General features: G+C 48.1%; 1 protein-coding gene across 1 annotated transcript in view; it reads right to left on the minus strand.

Annotated features, from left to right (window-relative positions):
• Positions 1-23,105, minus strand: part of Gabbr2 (gamma-aminobutyric acid type B receptor subunit 2) — a 391,890-nt gene that overhangs the window by 251,406 nt on the left and 117,379 nt on the right. Inside the window, exon 2 of the mRNA XM_004645219.1 lies at positions 17,413-17,550. Within this exon, the coding sequence (XP_004645276.1) occupies positions 17,413-17,550 (138 nt within the window). The remainder of the gene's footprint in view (positions 1-17,412; positions 17,551-23,105) is intronic.

The raw sequence follows: 23,105 nt of genomic DNA on the forward strand, positions 1-23,105 counted from the left end.
ACAGACTCAAACACATGTGCAATTTTCTAGGTTTGATATGTTTGAAATCAGCTCACAGACTCCATTCCATTTTACCCTAACTCATTCAGAATGTATCTCATAAGAATGACATTCTCCTGTATCATTACAATGTGATTATCACATTTATGAAAATGAATACAGTGTCATCCAACACATGGTTCACATTCTAATTTCTTCAGTTTCCTGCAAAGGTCCTTTCCATTTTTACAATCCAGGATCCAATCTCCATTCATGCCTTGCATTTGATTGGATTTTTTTCCTGTCTAGGTCAGTCTCCTATCTTTTTGGGGCTGTTCTTATTTTTCATGACACTGGCTGTATGAAGAATATAGGCTACATGACTTGTAGAATGTACCACATCTGACTAATTAGCTCTTTACAGTAAGTTTTAACATTTTTATTAAAAATATCTTGAAAAATATCTTCAAGCTCAGTGTATTGAAGAAAAAACCCCTAAGAAGAATGACCCCCTAATATCAACAACTACACCTCACATAGCCGTGGGGCTTCTCAACCTGCCAGCCCTCTAGGAAGAATCAAGTCTTTTTGGAGAAATGGCTAATTCTAGGACAAAGGCAGGGGGATAATTCAGTGCTCAGATTTATGAGGAAGGGCAAGAAAAGAGATCAGCAGGAGCGAAAGAAAATGCCAAAAGAGGGGAAAGCTACTCTGTAGAGAATAACGCCTGCTCTTACACAGAAGGAGGATTCAGAAAATAACCACTCTGCAATCCCAGTGCAACAGGCAGGCAAAACCACTGGGGAGAAAACCGGGGTAGTGGAGGCCCAGATTCGCTCAGCCTCAGAGCTCCACTCCATAGATTACTTCCTCATCACAGGGAGAAAAAGAATCTTTACCACAGTCTGGCAGACACCACCGTAACCAAGCGTCATCCATAATAGTTCAGACTGACATCATGGGCCTCCTGAGTAGCTGCACCCAGACAGAAAAGTGAACAGGACAGAAAAATGCGACGTTCTTGCCGAAACTGTGTAACCTGAATCTAATCATAAAGGAGCAATCAAACAAACACAGACTGTGGGACACTGTATAAAATAACTGCTTTGGGCTTTGCAAAAGCAGGAGGAGGAGGAGGAGGTAAAGAAGGGGGAGACAGGAAGGAAGCGGGGAGGGAACAAAGAAAGGAGCACTTTTCTAGATGCCAGTGGACTAGGAATGTGGTAACAGTCAAATACAATATAGCCTCCTTCCCCTCCCCACCTACACACAAATGGCAATAAAGCCATTCCAGGGACAGCTGGAAGATTTTGAATATACACCATAATATTATTGTATCACTGTTTTTAGATATGATAATTATATTTTTGCTATGTAGAATATAATTGGTCTTAAGAAATTCATGCTATTATATGGGGTAAAGTGTCATGATGTCTGTAAGCCACTGTCAAATGCTTTATCAGAGAGCAGGTGACTGTGTGTGTGTGTGTGTGTGTGTGTGCATAGGTGTGTGTACATGCATGCTCATGTCTTGCACATGTGGGCACTTGCATGTGTGTGCATGTACACGTGTGCACACATATGTGCATGTGTGTGCATGTGTGTATTATGTGTGCACATGCATGTGTGTACATATGTGTATGTGTGCATGCATGTGTATTGTGTACATGTGCATGTATGTGCATGTATGTGTGTGTGCATGCACACACATGCAAGTAGGTGAAAGGGAATGAGAGAGAGAGAGAAAAGGATAACAAATATGGCCAAATATAAACAATGGGTGACTCTAAGGTATATATGATGTTCATTACATATTATTTTTTTACTTTTTTGAAATTTTTCTTTTCTTTCTTTTTTAATACATTTTGGTTGTTACAGGGTCTCACTACGTGGCTTGGACTCATAGTGACCCTCCTGTTTTTCAGCCTCCTCAGCACTGGGATTACAGGCATGCACCACCACACCTGGTCTTTGTGGCCAGCTCAGCCCACCGTGTAGGTAGGGCTGGAGTGGCATGTGGTGCTGGGGATTAAATAGTAGTCCCTGTGTTTGCCTAAGTTTGCCTAAGCAGGTGCTTTCGTCCACTGAGCTGTCTTTTTATTTTTCAAAATAAAAATTTTAGAAGAAAATTTAGGGCAAAGCAGCAAAAATCTTCTTCATTAAAAAATTATGTCTGAAAATGACCAAAATACAGCATTTGCATGTTTTTAAAAATCCATAGGGACAGTGATATAGCTCAGTGGCATATGCACCTGCCTGGCAAGTACAAGTATAAGGTCCTGAGCTTGAACCTCTGTAGCATACCAAAAAAAGAAAAAAAAATTGATGAGTTCCTGAGAGAGGTCAGAGTCAGTATCTAAAAATGAAGATTCTTAGAGGGTCTCCTGGATTCTCGGGTGTGGCTGAGCTCTAGGGTTCCAGCTCTCGGCAAAGGCAGACACTAACCCACGCTCCAGCAAGACACACACTGAACATAGAATTGATCTCAATGATGCTGCAGGGTAGGGAAAAGTAACGAGTGTTTCTATTAGAAACATGCCCTGGAAAGTCCCCCCAAGCGCAATGCCGAAGCTGAGGTTTGGAGGGGAGATCCTTTTCTTGTTAGCACATTAAGTACTCAGCCAGAAGCGCTCTGCTGTGCCCAAGTCCACAAGGCCGATACTCCAGGTCTTGCAGAAGAGCCTCAAGGGGACCAAGGCCACCAAGGGCGTGGCCCAAACAGCAGTGTGGAGCAGCCTGCGTGGAAACTTGAGGACAACCAAGAAAACAGCCCTTCTGTCTGCATCCAGACACCGCGTCTAAATATACCTCACCCTGGATTGTATTTCTCAAGTCAGTCTCCTTGCACTGTGTAAGGCTCAATCTGTGCATCATAGGGCATCTAGAATGGGAAATAATAAATAATTTAATATTCCTTGCAAACCAATTCAAACAAAAAGCTTTCTGTATAATTCAAGACGAATGTAGACTATGTTCTATTAAAAAAAAAGTCAAGCCATTCATTATGAAACCACTCAGAGTAGAACTCTACTATAGGCTTGAAATACTTAGCATAGTTATTGATTTTCACCAACAATCAGTCCATCTATTTTCTGAGTTCAAAGAAACCATTTTTTTAATATACAACAAGCTACTACATGAGTAGTAAGTTTAGTGTGTGTATCTTCACGTGTGTGTGTGTGTGTGTGTGTGTGTGTGTGTGTGTGTTATGAAGGAAATTGAGGAGGCCCATGCTGGCCTGGGTCCTCTGCTGACAGTCTGGAAGCTCATTGTCCACACAGGCTGCAGAAAGGCCCCAGAGATGCAGGGCCTGGAGAGGGTCCTGGAAGGCCTTGCTCTGTGGCTTGTTGCAGCAAGGGGCAGGGCCCGTCTGTTCTCTCGCAATCTTACCTCCCTTTTTCTGGAAATGGCCCTAACTAGCCTCATGTCCCCACCGCTGCCAGGAGTGTTAAATGAACTTATGCAATGGGCATTGTGGTCTAGGGGATGTGGGCGAGGTCTGCGGAGCCAAAGAGGACTGCCAGTCCTTGGAGAAAATGCTTGGCCTCTCTGTGCTCTTTTTGCTCTCTGAAATGAACACAGTAATCGTGTCTTTTATGAGACTGGGCCATACAGGAAGTGAGTGACTGCACAGTGTTAGGCCCTCTTTGCCCTGGCCCAGTCCTGTATGGTCCCTGATCCTAAGTTCATCTGTCACCTCCTCCTCCAGGAAGCCTTCCTCTTTTCCTTCTTGCTCCCAGCTAGAAGGGATGCTCATACTTCTTTTGTGTTTGCCTCATCTCTTTGTCTTGTCCTTTCCTTAGAACTTTCTACATCTGATGAAGTCTCAGAGTCACCACTGCATTGTTAACACCACCAGGGTCAGGCAGGCCTGCCTATCTGAGCCCTGCTGTCCACTGAGGGCCTTGCTCAGAAATCAGGAATGGACACACTGGACAGGCTGTCACAAAGCCAATTTATAACACTGCTGGCCCATATTCCAATGACCTTGTCACAACTAGGTGGGGGCAAAGAGGGCATCTAGCATGGGACAGCCTAGGCATGAGCTCCAGGTGTGCAGCCAGCATGCTCTGGCCCTGGACAGAGGACTAGAGGGAGATCCCAACAGAAATGTGTCACATCACGGCTCAGGCATGAGCACAGTATCACTTTGCATGGTCTTGCTAATCTTCTGGGCCTCATTTCCTGTAGAGAGAAGGTATTATACCTGTAGAGCATGGATGGAGATCAAGAAGCATCTAAGAGCCAAGACAACTCACACGCAGGGGCCCAAGAGGGACGATGACAGCTCTGAGGCAGCATAGATGCTCTGAGCCGCAGGAGATAATGACATGACATTATACTGGTTATGAAGGCCCATCAGCTGCATTAACCTTCCTCCACAGGGGACAAGGATGCCCATGACCCACACAGCTGACCCTTGCCCTGGGACGGCAGACCAGGAGGCCACCTGGGTACCTTTGTCCTTGGGTGGCATCTTCCATGACAGCAGAGCACAATGCACAGTGTGGGCAACTGCCTTCCTCTCAGGCCATGCTCGCAACCATCTGGGGTAGCTAGGATGTTACCGCCACATCAGCCTGGGAAAGGCTAGTAAAGCGCCTGGGGTCAGCAGCGAAGAAGCCCCAGCCTGAGGGTGAACAGGAGTCTGTCTGATTTCACCTGCCATTACAGGCGCATCAGCCTCTGGGGCCTCTGTGTCCTCACCTGCACAGACCAGCCCACCACCACCTGGTGACTCAGAACACAGGCCAGAGAGGTCAATGCTTGGTTTCTGGCAACCTCCCCTGCAGCTCACTGGGCCCTTCTTGGAGAGCAGGGCAACTAGGCATGCGGATGCTGAGGCTGCAGCGAGGCAGGTGAACCACTGCTATAGAGCTGCCCAGCTGCAAACCGGGATCCATTAGAACTCAGATGTCTTTCTGCTGAGCCCAGTGTCCTTTCTTTCCTGCTCCTTGTTTGGAAGTGTCAGTGCATGCTCCTGGTGAGTAAGGGGTATCTCCAGCCGCACACTGCGATCCGAAGAGTGTCCTTGTGGGCCATGGTGCAGGCCATAGGGAAGCCCAGAGTCAGTAGGAACACTGGCTACTCATGTGCCTTCATTCTTATACTCAGGAAGTAGATCCTCAGACAGAACCAGTGTGTGCTCCCTGTAGCCACCTGGAGGCTCTCAGAGCCCTGCCTCTCCTTTGGAGACCCCAGGGGTGAGCCTGAGTGAGAGAGGAACCTTATAGAAGCAAGAAACATCCAGGATTCTGCTAAAAAAAATATGCAGCTTCTGGACCAAAGGTATGAGTGGGGCCTGAGAGTCTCCATTTCTCTACTCCTTCCAGGAGCTGCTGCTGCCATCGCTGGGCCTTGATCCATGCACCCTTATAGGATCTCAAGGCCAGTGTTTCCAAAACTTGCTTGATGACAAGAACTTTCACAGTGCTTACTAACAATCAATAGGCTCCTTCCTGGGAGATGCTAGCCTTGGTTCTGGGAATCTGAATTTCAACTAGTAAAATTGAAATTTTACTCCTCAACTCACCTGGTGACTCCTACCAGCCCACATATTTGAATAGTAAAAACCCTCCCCACTTCCTCTTAGCCTGCCCACCATGAACCCCACCCCCAGCCACCTCCCAGGGTGGCTCATCCCTCTAGGGAAACCTACCACACATTAGAACCTCCTAGATGCTCAGACCCAGCACAGAAACCCTGGGAGAGTGACAAACTTGCCCTGGTTTATCTGGGATTTTCCTGGCTTTAACTGAAAGTCCAAAGTCCTAACTCGCTGGAACCTTTCAGTCCTACACAAACAAGGATGGATGGGCACCCTATGCCTAGTAGACTTCGGTGTTTTACCAGGTTCCCAGGTGACCTTGATACCCACCAAAGCATGGGATCCACCATCATGAGGGAAAGCATCACCGGTAACCTTCCCCAAATGAAAGAGCTAAGGTTTCCAGGGTGATACTAGGGGTGTGCGAGGCTCCTGGCATCGTGTTCCTCACCTATTGTCCTACTCCTCACAACAGTTCTCATACATTGGCATTGCCCTGTTTCATGTTTGTGACCCTGAGTGGGGTTAGTTTCTCATTCCCACTCCCGTCTCCTCCAGACTCAACCTGCAACTCCAGACGCCACTCACTGTGTGCTGTCGTTGTCCGCTGACCAGCAGCCTCCACTGTACTGTAAGTAGTGCATGTGATTTATTTATTTAGAATGAATTATTTACACCCCATGTTCTTCCAGAAAGGGGCTGAGGTGGCTAGTGGTGAAAGATGCATGAACAATGAGTTCTGTTGGAGTTTCACTCTGGGAATTGATATTATTTTAGATACCATGGTCGTGAATTAAAAATGGGGGTCAGAGCCTTGAATTGAATCTTTTACCAGATCGACAGGAAAGATAGGGGTTGGTGGGTCAGTGGCAGGAATAGATTGGGAACTGCTACACATTCGATAGCATCACACTTTTCTTTAATCTGCCTCTGTCTGCTTCTGTGAAATTCGGCCAGAAAGTGAGTGCGCCTCTAACAGCCTCGAAAGCCTTGGGTTTCCTTCCCTGCCCTGCAAGGTCTCTGTTTCAATTGTCTTGTTCTGAATCACCTTCACAGTTTTAGATACTTAATTTCATCTATACAACTTTGAATCTGAAGAGTAGAGACCTACAAATTTTCCAGGAGTTCCCTGTCCAGAGCTGGGCTGGCATCTTCAACTGCAAATCCATTAATATTATCCCTGTAGGTCTCTCAGTGGAAATGGAGTCCTGCATGTTCCACCTTCCATGTCTTTGTGGATGTTCTTTTTTTTCTTCATTTATGTATTTGTTACGGGGTTTTCCTACACAGTTCAGAATTATAGTGATCCTCCTGTTTTCAGGCTCCCCTGAACTGGGATTACAGGTACACACTACCACATCTGGACTCAGTTGCTGGCTTGGCACACCCCAGAGGTGAGGCGGTGTGGCATGCAGGACCAGGGATCAAACCCCTGTCCTTGCACTTGCCAAAACAGGCGAGCTTAGTCCACTGAGCTGTCTCTCCAGACTATGGATTCTCTTAATAGCCCAGAAGGCCAGATGTGATTGGTCCCACACAGGTAAGTGCAGTGAGACTCTGACACACCTGTTCACACTGCCAGTGAGAGACAGCAGAGGGACATTTACCCAGAGCTCCTCACGCCAGTGTTCTATTCTGGCTACTGCATCCAACTTCCATGATTCTTTTTCTTGGGATTAATATTTTAGGTGTTGATTGCAGTAGTTTGGAAGAGCACAGGAGAGTACAGAGCTCTATTTGTTGAGTACAAGAATGAATAGCTAGCTTTTTTTTCTTCTTCTTCTTCTGGTTCCACGTGCTTGGCAGCCACAGTTTACAGCAGTTATGGCCAAGTCCAAGAACTACACCAAGCACAATCAGTCCCAAAAATGGCACAGAAATGGCATGAAGAAACTTCGGTCACAAAGATATGAATCTCTGAAGAGGGTAAATCCCAAGTTCCTTAGGAACATGCATTTTGCCAAGAAGTATAACAAGAAGGGCTTTAAGAAGATGCAAGCAAACAATGCGAAGGCCATAAGTGCATGTGCCAAGGCTATCAAGGTCCTTGTCAAGCCCAAGGAAGTCAAGCCCAAGATCATCCCAAAGATAGTAAGCCACAGGCTTGCTCGACTTGCCTATATTGCCCACCCCAAGATTGGGGAACATATCTGTGCCCACATTGCCAAGGGTCACAGGCCTTGCCATCCAAAGGCCCAGGCTCCAGCCAAGGCCCAGGCTCCAGCCAAGGCCCAGGCTCCAGCCAAGGCCCAGGCTCCAGCTTCTGCTTCAGCCCAGGTTCTCAAAGGTGCTGAGGCCCCCAAAGTTGCCCAGGCCCCTGTTAAGGCTCCACAGTAAAAGCCTCTTATCTGCTGATATAAAAACAGAAGGTCTGGTGTGATCCCTGGGATGCCATCTGTGGGGTGCTGGTATCCCCTTGTGCTCTTTGTACAAATAAACCTGAGGCAGGATTAAAAAAAAAATGAATAGATAAGTATGAATGTGACTCAATGAATGAATGAATGCATGTATGCATGCATGAAGAGAGAACCTTCCTCTCCACATATCAGTGGGTACCGTCAGGTTGGATGTTGGGGCCCACAGGTCCCCATTTGTTCCACTAAAGGACAGGGATTTTCACCATGAGGCAAATTCCCCAGATCACTGCTAGGCTAGGGGGTGAATTTTCTCCTCCATCCCTCACACACCTTATTAGGTTCCTGTCCTGCACCAAGCCCTAGACAGGACCAGGTAGAAAAACCTGAGTAGACATGACCACTGTCCCCAGGTTGCCACAATCCAGTGGGAGAGGCAGAATTGGGAACAAAGATGACACTGTGAAATAGAGCTAGGGATCGAAGGGGGGATACATTAAATTCACGTAAGCCCAGGAGATGGGAAGAGTAACTCAACAGTGAACTCTGGAGAACTACTAGAAGTTTCCATTGTAGAAATCAAGAGTGAGAGTGATGCTTACAGGCTGGTCTTGGTTTTCAAGGTGAAAACAGAGCAAAGGTCTGCCTGGCATGGGGAACTTCTGGGGAGAAGCCTGAGTCGCGGAAGAGCATGGGCCGCACAAGGAATTGCAGGTGGCTGGGGCTGAAGATCTGGAGCAACTGTGTGGGAGGGGCAGTTGCCAGCCAGTGCTACCTCATGTCACCATGGAGTCCTCCACATGGTTCCCTCTCCACCCACCTATAGGTATAGGTGTCCTGTAGCACCTATCTCTGTTGCCACAATAACCCTTGTCCTGCCTCGAGCCGACTCTTGGACTCCGTTGTCATGAGAAACCTCTTTCTTCCCACTTACTGTATCCAAGCCAGAAGCTGCCAGGCTCTCCTCACTTCATACTGGCCACTTTTCCCACCCTGCAAGCAGGCGTTACTGTACCTGCATCCATTGACATGGCCAAGAAAGATAGTCCACAGTCCCTCGATCCCAGGGGCGGGGTTTGCTCATCCCTGCCCTCTGCCTGGCCTGTAGAGAGTGTGCCCTTAATATTTCTTCTCCTCCTTTTTTCTGTTCCTAATGAATTCAGAAGGTGGAGGCATCTCATAGATTATTAATGTGCTAAATGGCCCCTCAAGAGCCCAGTGCCAAGAAATGGATTCAACAGCCCTGGATGGTTGGCCTCCATTTTCTTTCTTAGACAGCAGCAGCAGCAGCAGCAGTGACGGTGGTGGCAGCAGCAAAGTTTCCAACTGTGCCTAATCATACTGACACTACTAAAAGGTTTCACTCCAGTCTGAAAACTCACTCCAATGCACGCTCCATGGCCAGGGTGTGGCAGCCACATGGGGTGGACCACAGCAGGATTCTGGTCTGCTAGGCGCTGGCTCCTGGGGTAGAGAGGCAGAAGTTGTGCGTTCTTTGAGCATCATGCTGTAGTGCCTCATCCATCCCTTACCTCTTAGCTTCAGCGTCTGCAGCACCAGGGTAAGTAGGCCTTGTCCTTGTCCACGCAAAGCTGTGTGTGTGTGTGTGTGTGTGTGTGTGTGTGTGTGTTCAACTCCACCATCAGAGCTCTGCTCCTAGCTGAGAAGTCCTGGCTGCTGAAACAACAGAGACTGTTTCATAGTTGATAAAAGTGCTCTCCTTTTGCTAACAGGAGCAAAACCTTCACTGATTCTCCTGTCTTCTGCATGAGACACAGAAAGTGGGTTTGTTATTTCTATTTTTCCAAAAACCAAGGTAAGGCTAAGAGAGAAAAAGCCAAATTAGGGTATCTCACAAAACTGAGGCCCCAGTGTTGCCGTGATAGTGAGAACCTGGGTGCGGTTCTGAGAACCTGCCTGCCTGCTTGCCTCTCATTCTGGATCGCAGTCCGTACTGTGGGGACAGGAAAGCCGGGACTGCTAAGTCTCCCAGTCCCGACACCCCACGTATCCACAACCCCCAGCTAAGTAAGAGGCAGTATCTGATTTCTCAGGCAACCTACAGTTTAATGGAATAATGACATGAGAAAATCAAGTCAGATCACACAATTCCTGCTTCTCTCCTCTTTGCCGAAGCAAAATGGCATCGATCAGGAGTTCACAGAGACGCTGGACTTGGCAAATAGCAATGGGCCTGATTTAGAGGTTTTCGCTGATTTTATTAAATGTCAAAACCAACCATGACTTAGGATTTCAAGAAATCAAGTCCTAGCGGTACTTGGATGGCATTACTAGCGCATCTACAAACGCTTTTCCTTTGGAGCACCCCCTGTGCCTCCCTCCCTCACAGAATGTCCCCGAGGAGACAGCACCATTATGCCAGCCAGAAAGTCCCTTCCTAGAGAGGTCCTCAGGGGCAGGACAGAAGCAGGGTGGGCTGTGAGGACAGGCTGGAAGGTACCAGGAAAAATGCACCTCCCATTTAATAATCTGCTGCATCTGCCTTTTAAAGGACAGGCTCTGTGGGACACGGATCTTGAGGAACCAGTGTTTGCCTTTCCCTCCGAGCAGCCCTTGATCCCACCAGGAATCTGACTTTATTTTCATCCGCTGCACTATTTCTGTCTGCAAGCTGAGGCAAGGGCCAGCTTCCTCCTGAGAAGCCTGGTCTTCCAGGACACCAAGCCCCCTCTCTAGCACGTCTGGTGCCTTTGCTGGGCTCTGCCTCCAGCTCTTCTTCTCAAGCTGTTTCCCTTTTCCCTTCCCTGCCCCAAATTATCCTGCCTTTCTCCCACCTGGGGCTTCAGAAGGACAGATGAGGTTGGAGAGGTCTGCTGACGGACCCCAGAGGGTATGCAGTAGACATGAGAGCCACCTTCAGATCTCTGGGAGTCTGCAAACCACCTCACAGAAAGCAGATTATAAAATGCAGTGGGTCAAGAGAGGGGAGATGGGCAGAGGCTGAGCCAATGACCACTTTGGGTCTCTCCTTGAGTCTCTTTAACAAGCTGGGCTTGGAGAACCCTTGGGCATTTCAAATATGGCAGGCTCTGATGACCTGACCTCTAACACAGGGGCCATGACAGAAGCCTAAAGGCAGGCCCAGGATGCTAGGGTGACAACACCAGGCACTACCTCAGGCAGCTCCAGGCCACAGTGGGGCAAATGCAGGGTAGCCAGTGCCTGGGGAAAGGCATGCAGGGAAGTGAGCACAGAGGAAGGACAGGGCGTTTTCCAGAGCAGGGGCATCCATGCTGTGCCGGATGGGATGAGCACAGTCCTGCCACCTGGAAAGAACACCTGTGCTGAGGGAACGGCCGCATGCAGGAGCTAGAGGCCAGCCGGGGCAGCGGCCAGGAGACAGAGGAGCCCCACAGCACACCACAGACATGGGCTCTGCCCTGGCAGTATGCATCCCAGCAGCAGCCCCCATGGTCTCCTCCATGTCCTCCTGCCCCTAAGTTCTGTGCATAGGTGGCACTTGTTAAAGAGCCCAGGTGACCAGGAGACGAACAAGCCTTAGAGAGCCCCGGACCTGGAGAGTCTTCAGGAGCCAGGCACACTGCAGTCACCTTGGCTGCTGGCACTGACTGGCACCAGGGTGCTTGATGGCCAGCAGCCCTCTAGGGACCCAATGAGCCCTGATCCTGGAACTGCACAGAGTGGAGCCCCAGAATTTATGCTGCTAACATAAGCATATTCCTACTCCCTCCCAGCCCCCCAAGCCAATTTTCCTGTTCAGTTTGCCAGGTGCCAACCTGGGCTCTTCTGTATGCATTAAATCTCCCCAACAGTCTGGGGGTGCAGCTCACTTGACTAGCTAGCATGCAGGAGGCTCAACCTCCAGCACTAAAAGACAGACAAAAATCCAGAAGAACTTCCTGATAGCAGTGTTGACTGAAATTCCAACACTCGTGGAACCTTGGGCATCAGGGAGCTCACAGCCTTGTAGCCAGGCAGCGTGCTCCATGCTGGAAGCTTCCAACAGCAAGCTTCGATTGCAGGGGTGAAAACCATGCTCTCCTCTAGTTTCTCCTGTGGCTCCCGGCTCTCTCCACCTACAGCAAAATCTCTCAAGCACAGCTGTGCTGGCCCAGAGGCCGCGTCTTGGCCCTCCTCGCTGGTCTGAACATGCTCTGTCCTGACCGTCCAGACACTGGCCCTTCCTGGTCACGCCCAGGTAGCTCCCTCTCTGTGCCCACACCTGGACAAGGTCTTCCAGGCCAAGAAGGACAGAGCCACCCTGGCGGGACATCAAACCCTGGACTCCGGGAAATTCCTAGTCTCTGGATGCAGAAACTGGGGCTCCTGGTGGCTAAGTGCCTCACATCACAATGAAAACAACATTAGCCTCCCTACATAGCAACCATGAATTAAGGAGCCCAGCACAAAGCAAAAGTTATATTTAACTGGTTTCAGCACCAGTGTGAATTTTCACCCGGCAGCCTGTGAACCCCTCCCAATTTCTGTGGCACGGGAAACAGAAACAACTGATTATGCATTCCAGCCTGTTTCTGTCCAGCAAGCACTGCTCCCCCAAAGGGCAGCCAGAGCTCCTTTTCAATTATACAAATTACATGCATTTTTCCGCTTGTGAAACTGTTTTGGAGCCCAGTTTTGAATAAGTTAAGGGATTCCTCAAACCCCTCAATGGCTGCAGACGCCCCTCCCCAGCCCTCTGCCATCTCTGGAAGCAAGCTCAGCCTCCCACACTGCGGGAGGTCTACAGAGCTGGGCTCACAACAAATGGGGCTACCTGAGTGTCCACCCAAGTGAAAGAGGTAGAAACCTGAACTCTCAGGTTCCCTGTGCCCTCCTCCATTGGGATCAGGGTTTTGTTCCTCCATCCCACTGTCCAGCTCCAAAAGTCTGGGAGAAGCCTACTGTCCTGGCCTCATCCCACGGTGCTGCCTGCAGTGCCCAGAGCACTGCAAGCCTTGCAGGCACCACTCAGTTTCCTGGGCTGCCTGAGGCACATGCAGCTGGACTCTTGCTCTAGCCTTGATGTTCAGCTGCAACTAGGGCAGCAGCGGGCTGCGCACCTGCATCCCCCAAGGAGCCGTTGGAAATGCAGAACATTTCTGCACTGGTAGCTGGAGGTGGAGAACCTGCGCGCTTCATGTCCTGCACTGCCTCCTGGGCAAGTCCGCACTGAAAGGGACCCACTCCCCAGGCTTTAGGGTGCCCAGCTTGTCTTCTGCACTTGGATCAATATGCAGGAGGGCCGTGCTGTGATTGGCAGTATGCTTGGCACTGGAATAACGAAAACAAGGGGGCCGGCACAGTAGGCAAGAGAGGGGAATAGAACGAGCTATTTCCTCTATACATAATTCATTTAGTAACGGAATACTGTGGGTCAGTGTTTCTTAGCCTCCTGTTCACCTCCCCTTCAGTCTCCTAAAGAGCTTTGGAAGATGATTTTTCCTAAACCCACCCCCATGACATCACAACAACACAGATGCTCATATATCTGTTTATGTACTATATACATGCTGGAGGGGAAAAAAGAAACCTTCTATATTGCCTGTGGAAATGTGAACTAGTATACTTTCTACAGAAATCAGTATGGAGAGCCCTCAAAAAACTAAACCTGGAAATTCAACTCAATTCCCCTTCTAAGTGTCTTTCTGGAAGAGTGAAAGCCATCAACGACAGCAGTACACATGCACTCAGGCTTAGCGGCACAGTCACAGTGGCTGAATCTTACAAGCAGCCTAGGTGCCCATCAGCAGATGAATGGATAAACAAGTTGTGGCACTGTACGCAGCCGAGTGCTGCTCCACCAGAAAGAAGGATACATTTGAGTTAGCTGTAGGGAAGTGGACGTACCTTGAGGCCATAGTCAGTGAACTACATCAGGCACGTAAGTTGAAATATCAATAACCTCTCTTATATGAGAAAGCCAAAGTAGAGATAAGTTAAAGAGCAAGAAAAGATGAACAATAAGACAGAAAGGTAGAACATTGCTAAATGGAAAGGAATCATGAGATGGAAAGGGGAGGAGGAAGGAGAGGGAAGGAGGACAAAGTGCCGAGGTGTGTTCTGTATGTGTATTGACTCCTACTTTACAATAAATATAACCATTATGTACTACAAACAGTACTAATTAAAAAACTTTAACAGAAAATGTGAGATATTTTCACCTCCCACCCAAGAACCAATTTTCAACTGCTTGGGCAAGGTGGGACCCCCTGCTAGAATGCATGGTTAGAAAGGGGTGGAATAGTCCATTTATTTCAGGGAGCAGGAGCCACAGAAGAGGATGCAGAAGGGACATCAGAGAAGACATCACAGAGGAAGTGGCACTTACCCAGGGTTCTGAGGGATGGGCAGGTGTTTTGCACAACAGGGAAGGGACTGAGGGTCCCTTCCCATCTGGGCAACCTGAGCTCCTGCCCTCCTAGCAGACCATAGTCACTGTCCTGGCCAGCCTCGAAGACAACCTTGAGCACCCTCCACCTCCCTCTGGACATGGGTGCTTCTCTTTCACAGCAGCTCAGTGTGAATTTCCGTGATCAACAGAACACACCTGAAGTACTGAGACTCAATTTGCACAGGTCCTAAAGGATACACTGGCTTGGTCTTCTAGGTGATTCACTTTGGGGGATTCCATGCCATGCCATGGGGACATGCAGGCAGCCCATAGACAGTCCCTCATGGCAAGCATGCCACCTTGGCAGTGGACCCTCTAACACCAGGCAAGCAGATCTCCCAACTGAGCCCCAAACACCAGGGAGTAGACACCAGTCTTTCTGTGGCTGTGAATTCCTGATACTTAGAAATAATGCAATAATAAATCACATTGCTGCTTTGAGCTATTAAACTTTGGGGTGATTTGCTACCCAGTAATAAATTACTACTAAAATCTCTATTTCATAGCTTAGTTCCCCTTAAGGCTGTTTAGAGTTAACTCATTCCCACAGCTTTTCTGAGAACCCTGAGCAGCAGATGGTTCCGGGCTGGACCGAGGGCAGGAAGCCCCTTCGCTCCCTGTCTGGGCACAGGATTTCCCGTGGAGCTTGGCCTCTCATATCTGGAGAAAATGTCTGTATGCAAATCTTCCATCCTTCCATCTCTTTCTGCCTCCTTCTATCCCTCTGATAGTTCAGCATTTATCTAATAAAGTCTGAAATGTTAGGGAAAATGGAGGTAGAATATTTCAGACCTTGGTTTTCTCCTCTCTGGTCTTGCAGGCCAGCCAGGCGGACAAACATTTGCACACCTGCCCCTATATCTGCAAAACCTGAGGAGAGGCACAGGCTGAGGGGAGAACCAGGCTGAATACCTGCTCTTCTAGACACAAGGCAGAGGGGTTAGCAAAATTTTCTACAGGGCCCTCCTTTGGAAGACTCTTAGCAGTAATCAGGAGAATCATAGCTCCATAAGCTGGTCTTGAGGAATGCCGATCTGGCCACACTGCCTGTAGGGTGAATGGGACGTTTCTGGTGGCAGGAATGCAAGAAAACCCAGGAAAGCTGCGTCATCAAGGTGCACGCTAGAGAAGGAGTTGGGGCAGGGCTAGGCGCTTACTGCATGCAGGCTCTGCTCAGATCACTTGCAATCTTTGAGTGCGTACAGCACCCGCATACTACTCCAACTACACAGGTGAGTGAACTGAGGCGGTAAGTGGCAGTGCCTGGCCCTGAGGAGCGTGACCCTGTTTCTTGGCATCCAGGAAGAGGGGCTCGAGCCCAGAGAAGGTGAGTGACTCATCTGAGGTCTCAGTGGTTGGGGAACCTCAAGGGCTTCAAGCCAGGTCCTCATAGCACAGAGCCTCTCTAGGTCCCCCCTGCAGAGTGGGGATTACACCATGCAAAGGCTTGCTGAGCTGCTTTCCTGGCCTCCTCCTGTTGCACCTGCCCACATCCCCCGTGGCCTGCTCCGGCCACGCAGTGAATCACCCTCTCCAAGCCCACATGCTTTCCCACCTCCCACTTTAACACACCCCGCTTCCTCTGCCTACAGTGCTCTCCTCCGCACCTCCAGCTGTCCTGTACCCTCTCCGCCTCCAGCAACCAGCCCCATCTCACTTGGCCTACAAACCCTTCCTCAGCCCAGGGCCGAGCGGCTGTCTCTCCCTCATCACATCACTGCCATGGCTTTCACCTACTGCCTCTCTTGGTTGTATGCTTGGCTTCTTCCTCAGCACCCTGTGCACATGTGCCCAAGCTCGTGTGAGTGGGGTGCAAGTGAACCCCTGAGTAGCTAGACTCCCATCACCTCTTCACTGTCCTTCTCACCTCCCCGACTCCTTGGCCCCACGCTCCAGCCCCACTACCTTGTTTTGTTTCTTGGACACGTCATGTCTGTCCCCAATAATGGCTGCCTATTGCAGTTAGCATGCCATCAAGCACTGAGGATCCTGTCCACCTAGTGGCTCCTTCCCATCCCCCAGTATTCTCAAAGTTCATCTTCTCTGGAAGACCTTTCTTAGTCACCCCAAGGCAGTCACTATTTATCCCATCACTTGGTCATGTCTATCACTGCCTCATTATCTTAAGGGCCAGATTAGCTGAGTTCAAATCCTGGCTCTATTATTTTTTAGCTATGAGTCTTTGGGCAAGCTTTCTAGTTTCTCTATGCCTCAATTTCCTGATAGGAATAAAGTGGGGATAACATGAGTGCCATGGAACAGTTACAAGGATTAAATGAATTCAAGCACATAAGTTCTCAGAATAGTGCATAGTTGGCCCACCATACATAACCATTAGCTCTCCATATTTCTACTTATTTACTTGTTTATTGTCTGTCTTCCTCCTAGAGTGCAAGCTCTGAAATTATGGGGAACGTGTCTGTCTCATTCAGCCTTCTCTTGCCAGGGCCTACTAAATGTTCAGACACAAAGTAAGTTGTATAGTACAGTTGTTGATTATGGCTGGATGATGGATGAATGGAGCAAGAAGTGAACATGTCTGCTCATCCATGGTGGTTATAGCTTTCTGTGCTCTTCTCTCCCACTCCAAATAGCAGCTAACAATAGTGAGTTCACCTGCAACCAACTACACATTCATTGGTGGAACATATCCAATCTGTAGTACACAGTGAATACCCAGGAAAGGTTTGGCTGAGGAGAAAGGCCCCTTGGTATACAAATGATATTTCAGTGAGGAGGGAACATGAAGGGGCTGTGGTTCAGGATGCAGTACTATGGGCTCTGAGGCCCCCAGGCACAGGATTTGTGTGGGGCAGACTCTGTCTAGAGGTGCTTTGCTAAGGGGTAGGTGGCAGGAGCGGATCACCCTGGACAGGCACTCAGCTGGTGCTGGCACCCTTGAGAGTTGGTTAAGGAGGCTGTGGTGAGCACGGAGAGCTCCAACATCGTGGTGGCATCAGGGCTGCCCTGAAGGGCCCAAAGTATGGGCCACACTGGATCAGGACAGAGGGGCAGTCCAGGAAGGAGGACGGGGGAAATCATGCAGGAGAGTCTGGGCCACCAGATTCGGGGAGCCACATCATTCAAGGAACCATTCCTGAAGATGAGCGGTGGCCAGCAAGGACAGTTTGCCCCAGAAGAGGCAGCTTGAACTTTACCTGCACCAGGTTCCAGCCTTGGAGGGACTCAGCAATGATGGACGTGACAGATGGACAGACGCCTCCAAACACCATCAAATGGTTCGGCCCATATTTTATTGCATCATAGAAGGCTTTCAGTCCTTTTGCATTGTCACACTGGAAAGCAACACACAGAAAGAGAGGCCAGAATTAGGCACAGCTCTCCTCAGGGGCCAGAGCCCAACCGTGCAGTCACACAAACCAACTCTGCCCCGTGGGAAGTCTTCAGCTTCCATCCTCCCGTGGTCAGGCCTCTCATGAGCCGTGGGCCATGTGGTGAGCTCAGTAAGCTATGACTCTGACACCCTGTCCTCCTCCCACCAAGCACCTTCCAACCCAGGATCCACTGCAGCCTCTTGACCATCTTCCTAGAGCACACAGAAGAAAATCCTCCCCAGTGCCTCATCCTGCATCTCCATTTCCCAAGGCAATTTATGTTTTATTTTTAAATTTATTTTTAATTTTATTGGTCTATGTGTGAAGTACAAAATGATTACATTCATCATGGTGAATTAGAAGATGTACACAGCACATCTCAATTATTTTTACTTCCACTTCCTTTCTCTCCCTCCCTCCCCTCCATGTCTCGGTCCCTTTCTTATTTGTGAATCCACACCCTCTGCGATTATAAACAAACAAAAATAACAAGTGTTGATGAGAGTGTAGAGAAACCAGAACACCTGTGTGTTACTAGTGAAAATATAAGATCATTCCATTGAAGATGGGCACAACCCCCAGAAAGTCAGCCATGGAACTATACAACCCAGAAAATTCATTTCTAGATGTGTACCCAAGAGCTGAGAGCAGAGACTCAGGGACACATTTGTTCACTGGGTTCACAATCTTAGAACACACAACAGTCCAAAGATAGAACCATCCCACTCAACAGACGGATGAACAAGCTGTAGTACACACACGATGTCCGAGGTACTATTCCACATAAAAGGAGGGAGGTGCTGACGCTTGCTGCACTGTAGATGGACCCTGAGGACAGGATGCAAGATGAAATAAGCCAACAAAAGGAAGTACCTGGTGTCCAATTCAGACAGAGAACAATTTCAGTTTTAAAACTGGTCCTGTTGATGGTGGTTGCCAGGGGCAAGGAAAGGGAATAATGGGGAGTGAGTGTTTAATATGATGAGTTTCAGTTTATGGTGATGGAAATGTTCTAGGGACGGAGGGTGCTGGTGTGGCCCAGCTCTGTGAACGTACTCTATACCACAGTGCTGTGTGCCTAAAGATACCTAACATGATAAACTTTGAGAAGATAATGATGAATCTATAGGAAAGAATTCATTTGGAAGCCCTTGTCAAGCGGTGCTTTTGCGCAGCCCGAGGCCGGATGCTGAGGATTGATAAAGGCTTGGTGCAGACCCTGCCGAGGAGCTCACGTAGCAGACAGGAAACCTGGCCAATGGGACAGTGCATGGCCATGAAAAGAGGACAAATGTCCCTGAGTGTTGGGGTAGTTATGGCTCACGTCCCACCTTGTGCTTCCCTCATCACAGTCACATGTCCCTGGATGGAGCCCTGGCTTCTAACCAGTCATCTTGCTGACCCCTGGGTGCAGAAAAGCCTGCCCACAACCCAGCAGTCTGAGATCTCTTTCAAAACATAAATTTGTTCTCACTGGCCTGTTTTCTAGGCACTGAAAGCTCAGATTCCTACTGGAATGTAATTCTCAAAAGGTTAAAAACATAATTCTCATGAAAATCGATAGTGTACAAATGTCAATACTTTATGCATCTTATTGATAAGGGGATCTAAAAAATAACAAAGATTCAAAAGAAATTGAGAAATAGGGATTTTTATGGCAAATAAAAGTGATAATGAATAAGACTGTTAAATTAGATATAAAACTGAGTAATGTTCTATAGGGCAATAAAGTTATAATCTTTGGAGATAGAAAAGAAAATCATTGAAAACTAGCACATCTTATCAGTTGTAGAAAATCATAAATATCTGGATCTTACTCTGCTAGAAAAGTTCCATCACCCAGTCTGATGACCCTGAGGCAGGCAGTCTGATGACCCTTTAGCAAGGTCTCTACATATTAGGCTATCTGGTTGCCTGAGCACATCTTTGAATTTACATGTTTGGGATCATTTTCTTAACACTCCTTGTCATAATTCAAGCACACATGCCATTCAGCCCCCACCTCCCACTCTGGCCTGATTTTCCTCCACCTCCCTGGTGATCAGCAAGTAAGGCCCTACCAGTTTCCTTCAGTTCCCTGAAATCAAAAGGTATTTCCTTCCCATCTCTAGGCCACTGTACTTGCTCTTTTCTTTGCAAAAGTATTATCCTCTAGTTCTCAGTATAGTCTGTCCTTGCCTGCATTCAGATCTTCTCACGCCAAAGTGGCACCCACCCCATCATCTTGAAAGTGTGGCATGGCTACATTAATGCCGTAACAGAGTTCCTCAGATGATCTAACATCCTCTTGTCTACCTTTTATTTATTTATTTTTTTGCTTAGATATTGGTTGATTTACTTAATTGGGCTATAAACTATGGCAAGAAAAGGACTTTGTCGTATTTCCCCAGAGCTTAGATGGACCTGCATCAGGATTTGGTAGGTACCTGCTGAATGCTAAGAAGCCTATGATGCTGTGCCTCATCTTGCTTTCTTCTATGTCTACCTCCATGTCTCTGGCCTTTGTCCTTCTCTATAATCTGTCCTTCTTCTTTCTGCTTGTTCCTGTCTACCCTTTTAGTAATCACTGTATGGGACAGAGGAGGTTAGTATTTGTTAGTGTTTAAAATTCCCAGCACTGGGAGACTGATACAGAAGGTTGGAAAGTTTGAGCCCAGCCTAAATAACTTAGCAAAACTCTATCTGAAATTGAAAAAAACATAAAGGGATAGAGGATATAGCTCGGTGTAAAGGACTTGTATTCAATCTCTAGTACAAAACAGAGAGAGAGAGAGAGAGAGAGAGAGAGAGAGAGAGAGAGAGAGAGAATGAATAAATGAAATGAAATTTCCCTGAGTGGGTGCCAAATGATAGAAAAATGATCTCACCGTGTCACCGTAGTCCTGGCCTCAGAGAAGACCCTATCTACTGGGGACATGAGACAGGAGCCAGCCTGGGTCCCCACATCAAATAGGAAACGTGCTGGAGAGCAGGTCCAGGCTCTGGAGACCCAAGGAAGAGCCAGGGAGGGGTCTGACAGAGGGGGCTCTGGAGAGTAGATCATTGGCAAATGAGCAGTATCAAGGCAAGCAGAGAGACAGGAAGTAAGGGCACAGAAAAGGGCACAAGGTGGCCAGGACAGAAAAGGAGAGCTCTGAGTCCCAGGACAGGCAGTTTGGATTATGTCTTATATATAACTGGGAAATAATTCAATGTCTACATTTTAATTTGGAAATTAGCTAAATAATTTTTTTTGGTCAAGAAAGAAAAACAAAAAAAGAAAAGACAGAGAAAAACGAAAGAAGGAGGGAACTGGAGAGAAGATTGCTCTTGCTGTTTCTCGGAGTCCTGCATCCACTCTCCCTGCCCCAGGCCTGGAAGCCATGCTTTGCACAGTGCGTGAGCGTGGGCTGATAGGCTAGTGCAGTTTGTGCTTTAATTGCATCTACTGTGATTTACTGAACATTTCTAGCTTTATTACATTTCTGTAATTATTTTTGCCTGTTTTCTAACCTAATCATAATCATGACAGTATCAAAAGATTTAAAATCAAAGTTGCATTAAAATAACATCAAAAACAATGAACTCATTAATACTTATTAATATTTGTTTGCTTAGCAAACATTTTCAGAATACTTAGTCTGTCCAAGGCTTTGCATTAGTCATGATGTTGCAGCTTCTCACAAACATACAACTCTTGGATAAGTGAACTCAAAATCTGAGGTTATCTGAGAACCAGTATCGGAGCTGAAAGAACCTTGTAGTCTTCTCAAGTGTTTGCCTGACCCAGTGTTCATCAGATTAAGTATGGTTGGCAGAACTTTGGCCCCAGTGGCCTTCACTCTTTGGTGTTAATCTTGTGAATATTATATTTTAGGGAAAAAGATTTTTGCAGGTCTAATTAGGCTACTAATCAACTGTCCTTGAACTGTCATCCAGGTGGGCGCAATGTAGTCGCAAAAGCCCTTAAAAGCACATCTCTTTGGCCACTAGCAGATGGAAAATCAGAGCTGGAGAGCCTGGCATGGGTTTGATGTGCCACTGTTGGTTTGAAGACATAGCCACATGCGAAGGCAATAGGGATCTCAGTCCTGCAGTTTCAAGCACCTGGATTCCACCAATATTGAGTGTACCTGGAAGCAAATTACACCCCCAACCCCTACCCCCTCAGAACCCAGCCCAGCTGACACCTTGGGAAGCCCTGAGTGTAGCGCAGCAGAGAGCCGCACTGTGCCCAGACCCCCAGCAGGGAACTGTGAGATGAGAAATGAGTGTGGCCGAAACCATTAAGTGTGTGGTGATCTGTTAAGCAGCCATGGAAAAGCAATGTGCTCAGGTAAAAAGAAAAGCAAGAACAATGTCAGGAAGGTTTTCTTAGAGCTCAATTAATTCCACTGAAAGACTACCCTCAATTTATAGGTAAGGTCCCTCCAAGCTATGCGGTGTCAATGTGTTTTTCTGTTGTACCATGAGGATATTAGAGGGTTTTGTTTTCAATGTGCTGATATGGTAAAAGAAAAATGTTGGCACCCTGGTGCTCTACCCCCCTCCCCCTTTCTTAGTGCGTGAACCCAAACCTCCAAGCAATGCCAATGTAGCCCCTACCCTTGCTTTCACATGAAGAAACTGAGGACCAGCAAGAGGGGATTTGCTTCCTGTCTTGCCAAGATCAGAACAGGAATCTCTGGATTCCCAGTTTAGAGCTTTCTGATAATTTAGAGGCTGTAAAGCAAGGGCCAACAGCAGCTAAAGCTAACGGCATCTAGAAAGGATCATTTCCCTCAGAATAATCCTGCAATCCCAGACCTCCTCTCTAGCAGTGCTCTTGGGCTGACTCAAAAGAAGCAATCCATTGACGACTGGGGACTAGTCCTTCCCTGGCTGCCCTAATGTGAGCACTGAGTGAACAGCAGGCTAAAAGTCCCAGTGGCGTGGCTGTCCCACGTGATGTCCTTTTCCTCATCTTCATGTCTCAAACTGTCTACCTGATGGGATCATTGCTCCCAAAGGTGGATTTCCAGCTGACAACAGCTCTTTGGGGCTGGTTCAGCTTGGAGGTTACCGACTCAGCCTGGGGGGTCTTCAGGGCCCAGTAGAGATGATCTTTGGCTAGTGACTTGGGCTTGGGCTCCTTCCTTCACTCCAGCTAGCCCCTGCCCTATGTCAGGTTCAGACACAACATCAGGCTTCCCAAATACTCAACTTGAAAAGAGGGTAGCTGTGAGAGAGATGACCCCCCAGCAGCCCCTGCTAGACTATGACTCTGTCTCTGGCCTTCAAGGACAAAGACGGTGTAGCTCATAGACCATGGCTACCCACTGTGAGCTCACCCACTGTGTAGCTGTTCGCCCTGTGAACTGTTCCCCACAACACTGAAGAATTCTCCAAGTTTCAGTTTCCCAAGGGATCCCTCGCCTCACACTTGAGGTGCACATTGCATAGCATCTATTCTACAGCTCAGATGAAAGTCAATTCCGTGTGTATTTCATGTTTCACTCCTTCCTAAACGGTGCCCTTGGAGATGTTCCCCTAAAGGC

The sequence above is a fragment of the Octodon degus genome, unplaced genomic scaffold, assembly GCF_000260255.1.
Source record: "Octodon degus isolate 3935 unplaced genomic scaffold, OctDeg1.0 scaffold00221, whole genome shotgun sequence".
In the NCBI taxonomy this organism is placed as follows: domain Eukaryota; kingdom Metazoa; phylum Chordata; class Mammalia; order Rodentia; family Octodontidae; genus Octodon; species Octodon degus.